The sequence below is a fragment of the Xenopus laevis genome, chromosome 4S (genome assembly GCF_017654675.1).
Source record: "Xenopus laevis strain J_2021 chromosome 4S, Xenopus_laevis_v10.1, whole genome shotgun sequence".
NCBI lineage: Eukaryota > Metazoa > Chordata > Amphibia > Anura > Pipidae > Xenopus > Xenopus laevis.
This window is the reverse complement of record NC_054378.1, coordinates 111,366,324-111,375,688: the sequence shown is the minus strand read 5'-3', so window position 1 is coordinate 111,375,688 and position 9,365 is coordinate 111,366,324. Positions and strand designations below refer to the sequence as shown.

The following is a 9,365-nucleotide window of genomic DNA, read 5'->3' as shown; positions in this document are numbered from 1 at the left end:
TACTCTATTGAAAAATATATACATATTAAATGAAAGCCTCCTGTTCTGATTAAAAAGACTGATGCAGCCTGCTCTTAGCTATTGTAGTTTAGTCAATAGAAACTGATGAAATGTTGGGAAGGCTGTCTGGAGCTTTTGCAACAGTGCCACTTTCCGAGGATTTTATCAGAGAGTATTCTTGCAGGTAAAGTGGGCATTATATCCCCTTTTTTACAGGGTTGGTTCACCTTAAAGTTAACTGTTCGTATGTTATATAATGGCTAATTCTAAGCAACTCTTCAGCTGGCCTTCGTTTTTTAATTATTTGCCTTCTTCTTTTGACTTTCTAGCTTTCAAATAGGGGTCACTGACCCCATCTAAAAACAAATGCGATTATTGCTACTTTTTATTGCTTATATTTCTATTCAGGCCTCTTTTACTCATATTCCAGTCTCTTATTCATATCAGTGCAGTGGTGTAACTATCCGGGGTGCGGGGGGGTTTGATTGGGGGGGGGGGGGCCCGGCCTGCACCTGGGCCCAATCCTACGAAGTTATGTTACTGTAGCAGTGCGTGGTTGCTAGGGTAATTTGGACCCCAGCAACTAGATGGCTGAAATTTCAAACGGGAGAGCTGCTGAATAAAAAGCTAAATAACTCAAAAACCACAAATAATACAAATTTAAAAAAAACTGCAAATTGTCTTAGAATATCACTCCTTTTCTCAAAGCCTGAAATTGGCTGCAGCTGGAGGAAGGAATTGTTTATACAGGGATCCCCAACCTTTAGAACCCGTGACCAACATTCAGAAGTAAAAGGAGTTGGGGAGCAACACTAGCATGAAAAATGTTCCTGGGCTGCCAAATAAGTACTGTGATTGCCCATTTGGTAGCCCATATGTGGATTATAAACCTACATTGAGGCTCTGGCAGTGCACTTGGTTTTTATACAACCAAAACTTGCCTCCAAGCCTGGAAATCAAAAATAATCACCTGCTTTGAGACCACTGGGAGCAACATCCAAAGTGTTGGAGAGCAACATGTTACTCACGAGCTACTGGTTGGGGATCAAACACGGCTTCATAGCTGAATGTGACTGTCATTTCAGATTTTGTCCCGTTTAGTTCAAGAAATAGATGTTCAGCACAAGCTGAATCCATATTGAAAAGGGGGACTATACTGTCCCTTTAACAAAAGCTGACATTTATAAGATGTAAAAACATAATCCAGTCACATAAACGAAACAGTCAGCAATTAAAAGCAAATGATTGCACTTGGGCTCCTTTGTTAGTACTGTATCTTATTTTTTGTCTTTTATGTCTGCTTAAAGCACTTTATTGGATTTTAAATAAAAGCATCTTTTTTTTTTTTTGGAATATGGCAGGAAGGTGGAAAAAGACGCACAAATATAATTACCCTGCTTAGTTCTAACCCTCAGCACTAGGCAGGGCTTGGTCTCCATGTGCTTCCCATTCTGTTGGACCATTCCTCACTTTTCTCCTCTGCAGCTTCCTAGGAATGACCCAAACGAATCGGAAGCTCATGGATATCTGTTTGGATGTCACAGCACTTACTGCTCTGGGGAAGTACTATCCTTCTAATCGAATCCTTTTCTTTCAGAGAATTCAAGTTTAACCCCCAATTTAATAAAGGTTTATACAAAATGTTATGTCCAATGTTTTCTACAGTTTGCTACCAAGTGTATTACCAGCCAGCGTCCTCCCTCCCAGCGAGACCTGAGGAGTGATAGTATTCCCTTTATTCACTCTAGAGGAGTGTGGGGACCCCAAACAGTTTTAAAGGACATATGTATTATTTTGTAAAGTATCAATGAACCACTTTCCATGCAAGGACCTCATTATTGTACATGATTGAGGTGAACGATAGCGCTTTATCTGTTGGAACTGAAATGGGAGTTGTAGTGCCACAGAATAAAACTGACTCCAGGTTGCTCATTGCAGTTTTTATTATCGTTTTGTCTTTTTTTTTGTTCTTTCTTGTTTTTGTGATAACGTTTTAGTAAGCCGCATGTTTTTCTTTTCTTTTTTATTCTGAATTTTATATCTAATCATTGTCTTCATCATGAAGAGATCTGCATTGTTGTTTTTGTATATAGAGTATTGCAGTGCATGACTTAGCTTATGCATTTTATTAAATGCTGTTTAAATGTGGCATTGTAACGTTGTTGCTTATTAATACTACCTGAATGAGGTTTATACTATTAAAGTGAATAACAAACTTTACACAGTTCTGCCTCTCTTTTCAGCTTTTGCTGCTGTAACATAGGGCTCTCTGTACTGAATTCATAAGAAACCTATGAGATCTAATATCCAGAAACCCATTATGTAGGAAGCAACAAATTAAGGAAATGCCATTTTCCATAGAGTCCTATTTAAACATGCAAATCTTAGTTTTCAACTAATTTTCTCTGTAATAAATAAAACAGTACCTTGTATGTACCTGATGATAACTAAGCTGCATAAATCCATATTGGTGGCAAAACAGTCCAATTGGGTTTTTTAATGTTTAAATGTTTTTCTGTATACATGATGCATGGTGTAGCACCCAACCTGGACCTACGCACCCCCGATCCGCATCCACCCACATCCGACTTCTGCTTTCATTTTATAGACCCGTGCCGCCGATGATATCACAAAAGGGGTGGGACGGGCAGGCGTGAGCCTATAAAACCGGTAATCGGTAGACGGCAGGGTAAGGTCGTGGGTGGGGAGAGCAGGCAGAATATCTGAATCCAAACCCACCAGCAACCCACAAATGGGGCAGCAAGGCCGGGCCAAACTGGCCCAACCCACAGATAAACCCACGGGTATCGGGCTGACCTGCACATTACTGGTGATTGATAGTAAAGAAGTATTACTAAGGAGTTGTGGCATGAAAATCTAGCAAACCCCAAGCCACCCCTAGCGCAGCAGAATTTAGGAAGCAGACCCCGCAGGGGGGGAACAGTGGGGCCTGGACTGTGGGGTCTGCTTTCTCTATAGCTAATAAAAAAACCTTCCTCCCCAGCAGCTCTCTTTCCTGGGAGGCAAGTTAGGCGGGAGTGGGTGGAGTTGGGACATGAAGTGGGCGGGAGGATGTGGATCAGAGTGCTCTGGGCCCTTCTGAAGATTTTTTTGCAGGGGGGCCCGGCACACTGTAGTTACACCACTGCTTACCTAAGCGACAGGGCCAGGCCCACCAGGGGCCCAAGGCAACCTGGCCGGCCACTACCAGGCCCGGATTTGTGGCTAGGCCCAAGCCTAGGGCGGCACATTTTTCAGGGCGGCATGCCGCCCAGCCGGTAGATGGGGAGCACTGGGGACGCGCTGCTCCCGAGTGCTCCGCCGCTTGCACGTCAGCGATCTTGCGCCTGCTTGAGGTAGTGCGGACGGGCCCAGCAAATCCGGAGCTGGCCACCGCTATCCCTTGTGTGCGTGTGCTTGAAAAACGCGATGGAGGGGCAGGGAGGAGAACGCGTTGGAGGGGAGGATAAGGTGACTGAAGGGAGAGGAGTAAGGGGTGCGAACCTGGCTAGGAGTAGGCAGGACAATTTCAGAGGTAGCTGCCCATCGCCCCTCTATTATTGCACCTTAGGCAGCTGCATCTTCTGCCTACCCCTCGTTCCAGCCCTGCTAAGCGACATTTTGACAAAAATAAAGGATCCTCTGCAGTTGCGTCCGCCTGGCTGGGCTGGAAGTGGCAGTATCCTTCCATAGGCTGGAGAACTGTTTTTATTTGTAATTAGCTTATGAAAAGAATTGCAATTCTCCTGCCCAATGTGACACAGGGAAGCATGATTCTGTATAATAGATCCCTGTAAAGGGTTCATATAACTGCTGGGGGGGGGGTATAAGGGATGAAACACTGACAAATAAGTCATTTAATGATTATGAAGAATATCTGACTGACAAAGCTAAGGGCGCCTATAATGATTTTGATATGGGGCCCAATAAATAATAGTTATTTAGAGCACTGGGCAAGATAACTTGCAGACAAATGCTGAGGGAACAATGGGTGCTGCCCTGCAGTTGGTCAGTGTGAGCCTGGAAGCAAATAGTTTCACAGTTATTGGTGGATGTTGTGACTGGTGACAATTACACAGTAACACATAGGCACAGGCAGCTCGTGCTACGAACACAGCACTTTGGTTGAGGTAATTTAATACCAGCGCAACATGAGCAAAGACTACAATTCCCGGAATGCCATACGTCGGAGATACGCCCATTCCGGAAAAAATAGGAGCGTTCCCAGCATGCCGCGCTTCCAGGCGCTACTTCCGGTGTCCCTGGTAGTGCAGCAGGCATCATGCCGATGAAGGGCAGGTTCCCGATCCGCAGGACGTTGCAGTATCTACAGGCCGGGGAGATCGTGTTCAAGAACAATGTGAAAATAATGACGGTCAATTATAACACTCACGGGGAGCACGGAGAGGGGGCGAGGTGAGAGGGGCAGATGGAGAGAAGGGCAAATGCACGTCGTGGAGGCGGGGCTAGTGAGCGTCATACACTCCTGCAGTTTGAGTGGGAGGCCTGCAACATGTGTGAGAGTCCTAATGGGCAACTTAGAGACAGACCTGCAAGGTGAGCGAGTGAGAGTCATAACAGGAAACTGCGAGACATACCTGCAAGGTGAGTGAGAGTCTGAATGGGCAACTGAGAGACAGACCTGCAAGGTGAGCGAGTGACAGTCCTAATGGGAAACTGCGAGACAGACCTGCAAGGTGAGTGAGAGTCTGAATGGGAAACTGAGAGACAGACCTGCAAGGTGAGTGAGCATGATACAGGTATGATGGAAAACTAAGTGAGAGACAGACCAGTGAGGTGAGTGGGCATGAGACTGGTATAAGGGAAAACTAAGTGAGAGACAGACCTACAAGGTGAGTGAGTGAGAGTCCTAATGGGAAACTGAGAGACATACCTGCAAGGTGAGAGAGCATGATACAGGTATGAGGGAAAACTAAGTGAGAGACATACCTGCAAGGTGAGTGGTCATGAGACAGATATGAGGGAAAACTAAGTTAGAGACAGACCTGCAAGGTGAGTGGTCATGAGACAGGTATGATGGAAAACTAAGTGAGAGACAGACCAGTGAGGTGAGTGTGAGTATAAAAGGCAAACTGAATGAGACTGCCAGTGAGGTTTAAGCTGGAGCTGCAAACTACTGTCACCTACTGTGCCCCCAGGTACCTTAAAGTCTCTCTGCACCTCATTCCTCATCTGAGCAGAGTATTTCTCACCGTACAAAATAACTTTACCTGCATCCCCTTATCTCTTGCCTTTAGGAGTTATCACTTCATTACTGACAGATAGTAGCGCTGTGCAGTTATGGGGGCAGCAGGATAGAGGGGACTGGGTGGGATGTGAGATTAAATTTGAAATAGTGGGAATGTGACCTTTATCTATGGGACAGTCTCACTTATGAAGGTTTCTCTTCTGTCCACAGGAAGTTTGTGTTTTTCAATATCCCTCAGATCCAATACCAGAATCCTTGGGTCCAGATAATGATGTTCAAGAATATGACTCCATCCCCATTCCTAAGGTTTTATTTAGGTGAGTGTGAATAACCAGTTATAGCTACTCTATTGTGCTCTCCTTTCTCAAGGACTCCCCTGTGCTATACATCCAATCTTAGGACCCTGGAACCATGGGCTTATTTTACATAATACAACAAAATGGCATTTTAAGCAACTTCATTTATTCATTCATCATTTTAAATTGTTTACTAGTTACATAATCGCTAACGGAAGCGGTATTTATTTATAACTGTCGGTTCTCTGTAGCAAAAGACCTTTCTTTTCCACATCTGTTAATCAGCAGGATTCTGCTATTTTGTTTCACGAGTCAGAACCCCAACTACAGAACATGTAAATAGATAGACAGATGCTGCACAGAAACTGTAGAGAACAATAAAAGCTATAAATCACCTGTGCGTCTCTGGTGTTACTTTTACCAAGTATTCACTTACCTCGTGTCATATACACAGCTCTGACTTATTGGCCAAAATGAGAGTTCAACTGTCACGTAAGGCATCCTGGGCGGAGACATGAAAATCACTCCTTTATGTCCGTGGAGCCAACTGCATCCAGAACCTCTGGTTTTATATGAGCCCGTCTCACCTTAACCAGGTTAGGCTCTATGCTTCACTACTCTCCAAGTCCTACCCACGTCAGAAGCCATGCTCCAATGTCTTAACAAGATCAAACAGACTGTCTGCTAGTTTGTATATATGGCTCTGAACTTTTAGGCTGTATCTGTGCTATTAAAGGGGATGTTCACCTTCCAAACACTTTCTCCAGTTCAGTTGTTTTCAGATTGTTCACCCGAAATAAAGACTTTTTTCAGTTGCTTTTCATTTTTTATCGTTTTTCCAAAATTGAAGTTTAAAGTGTAATTTTCGTATCTTGAGCGTTTCAGTCTGGCAGCTCAGTGATCCAGGAGCATCAGAACTGTTGCAATTTGCTGCATTTAGTTGATACAATTAGTTGATACATTTCTCAGCAGCATCTGTGGAATATTAGCAACTATTGTATCAATTCTAACAGCTGCCTTTTATTAAACTCGGATTCTGCTCCGCAGGGACAGAGATAACTAAATCAGTGATCCCCCAACCATATGATGCGAGCTAAGTAAATACCTTCTGTTATCAGAAGACTTTACACTGCATGCCTCTGTAGTACATTTGTAGCCTTACAGAACATTTGTTTTTTGATGGTCAGTGACTCCCATTTAAAAGCTGGAAAGAAGTAAGAAGAAGGCAAATAATTCTAAAACTATAGATTGACATATTGGTTAGAATTGTCCATTCTATAACCTACATCAAACCTTAACATCAAAAAATGAAAGTGTCCTAAAGTAATGTCAGTATAATGCAGTGTTGCCCTGCACTGGTGAAAAAAGGGTGTTTGTTTCAGAAACTCTTCCTATAGTTTATATAAAACAAGCTGCTGTGTAGCCATGGGGGCAGCCATTCAAGCACAGGATACACAGTAGATAACAGAAGAATCTGAAGATTCTCATTTTATACTACAGAATGTATCCGTTATCTACTGTGTATCCTGTGCTTGAATGGCTGCCCCCATGGCTACACAGCAGCTTGTTTATATAAACTATAGAAAGAGTTTCTGAAGCAAACACACCATTTGTACCAACAGTACATTATATTGTCATTACTTTTACATCGCTTTAATTTTTTTGTTATTACTGTTCCTTTAAAGGAAAACTATACCCCCCCAAACAATGTAGGTCTCTATTAAAAGATACTGAGTAAAACAGCTCATGTGTAAAACCCTGCTTCATGTAAATGAACCATTATCATAATAATATACTTTTTTAGTAGTATGTGCCATTGGGTAATCATAAATAGAAAATTGCCATTTTAAAAAATATGGGCCGCCCCCTGAGATCGTACGATTCACTGTGTACACATACAAACCACATGTAAGGTCACATGAGCCAATTAACAGACAGAGTTCTGCCTTTTGCTTCCTCACTTCTTCCTGTTACAGTTAGTGTTGTAGTATTTCTGGTCAGGTGATCTCTGAGGCAGCACAGATAGAGTCACGAAATGGTGGTTCAAGGCAAGAGATGTAAAAGGGCAATATTTATGTAAATATATATTCCAGTTTGGTAAAATTCTTTAATATGTCATTCAATTTGATATCAACTATCTGTTGCTTAAGTGTTCATTTTGGGGGGTATAGTTTTCCTTTAAAGATGAACATCCTATTAAAAGTTAGGACACACAGGCAAATTCAAGGCGATTAGTCGCCCCGAAGAAGAGGAGATTTGTGGCCGGGCGACAATCTGCCTGTCTGCCCTGACCCTTAACAACCTCCCCTGCCTTCTTGCCGGCTAAAATGTAAATTACCAGCAGGATGGCACTCGGAGCGATTCGTTTTCCGAAGTTGCCTGAAATTGCTTCACGAGGAAACTTCGGGCGACTTCAGAAAACAAATCGCAGGGGAGGCAGTTCGGGGAGATCAGTCACCCCGAAGATGAGGAGATTTGTCGCCGGGCGACTAATCTCCCCGAATTTTCCTGACCCTAAAATTATTAGCTGCACCTGCAGTTTTCCTTTTTGACCAGAAGATGGAGCCACCTCCATGTCTGAATCTTTACATCCACTGAAAACAGTTTAGGTTTTCATGCAGGCAGTAGGCAAAACATGTATCACTGACCAGCATCAGGCATTGCTATCCAATCACTAGCGCCCCCTGCCTGTCAGTGATAAACATAGTCTACTGCTTTCATGGAAGCTTATTCTTTTGTCCCTAGCTGGCATGGGTAGAACCCTGTGCAGCATGAGGATAAGTGGAATTCTCTGGATTTTGTAGCTCAAATTGTAGCCAGTTGCTTGTTCTTTAGAGACAATTGTGAGCTTTGGCTCAAAGGAAACCAATTCCTGTTATAGTCCCATTGCTGATAGTTGTGATCACCCTAAATGAGGACAATGCTGTTGCTTTACTGTAGCCCTGCTCCTTTTGTCATTATAGCTCTTGTCTTGTTTTTTTGCAGATAGTGGAGAACAGGTTCTGGTTGACATTGATGACAAAAGCAACACAGACATTGTACAGCATGTGAAAAAAATCTTGGGGAAGAAAGAGTAAGTTTTGTGTTACCCCTGCTGAACAGTAAAGCAGATAAATTTGGCACCTGTCTATAGGAATAATATATAATATTTTCCTGTTGGTTACAGGGAGACACTGAAGGCCGAGGAACAAGCAAAAATGGTGAAGTCCAATCCGGCCAACTTTGGCCTACGGAAGTACCATCTGCGAGAGTGTATATGTGAAGTAGAGGGACAGGTTCCTTGTCCTTCAAAAGTCCCACTGCCAAAGGAAATGACTGGCAAATACAAAGCTCAACAGAAAGAGAGCACTGAGGTGTGAGCCTCACAGATTGTGGACACTGCACAGCCAATCAGAAGTTAGTAGCAGGCAACTCCGCTACTGACTGCACTTGAGCAGCATTTTGTGGGTTTAATAGGAGAACGTCTAAAGTGTTTTCAGTCTATTTTTTTCACATTTGTTATTTGTAATATATTGTTTATTTAAAGCGTTTCCTGTGTTGTCTTTCCTGTTTGTAACATTTTCCCCTAAAGGAAGAACTGACCCTCCTATTGTAGTTGCAGTTACTCATTTTTGCAATATATGTATTTTTTCTTTTGGGAATCTGTGCTTTCACATCCTTGTCTGCCATACTCGGATTTCTCCCGCAGCATCTCTAGCCAGTAACTTCATCAGTAATTCTTCTGTCAGTATTATCTGGAGCTAAATGTTGGGGAAGGAGGCTGAAAGTTGCAGATCTGTGCAGATGCACAACAATGGGTTATTTTGGACAAATAGGGTTAATGGGGATCTAAACTGTTGCTTAACCATGCTTTACTGAAA

General features: G+C 43.0%; 1 protein-coding gene across 2 annotated transcripts; it reads left to right on the top strand.

The window, feature by feature from the left end:
- Nucleotides 1–4,222: 4,222 nt before the first annotated feature.
- mrps25.S (mitochondrial ribosomal protein S25 S homeolog) lies at nt 4,223–9,033 on the top strand. Of its 2 annotated transcripts, none has more exons than XM_018261371.2 (4): nt 4,223–4,416; nt 5,420–5,526; nt 8,491–8,578; nt 8,672–9,033. In XM_018261371.2, exons 1-4 carry the CDS (start codon nt 4,283–4,285, stop codon nt 8,862–8,864), a joined length of 522 nt encoding a protein of 173 aa, XP_018116860.1. In that variant the 5' UTR covers nt 4,223–4,282; the 3' UTR covers nt 8,865–9,033. The 2 variants fall into 2 exon arrangements, with proteins under 2 accessions (XP_018116860.1, XP_018116861.1); XM_018261372.2 differs by having other exon boundaries at nt 4,286–4,557.
- The last annotated feature ends 332 nt before the right edge of the window (nt 9,034–9,365 follow it).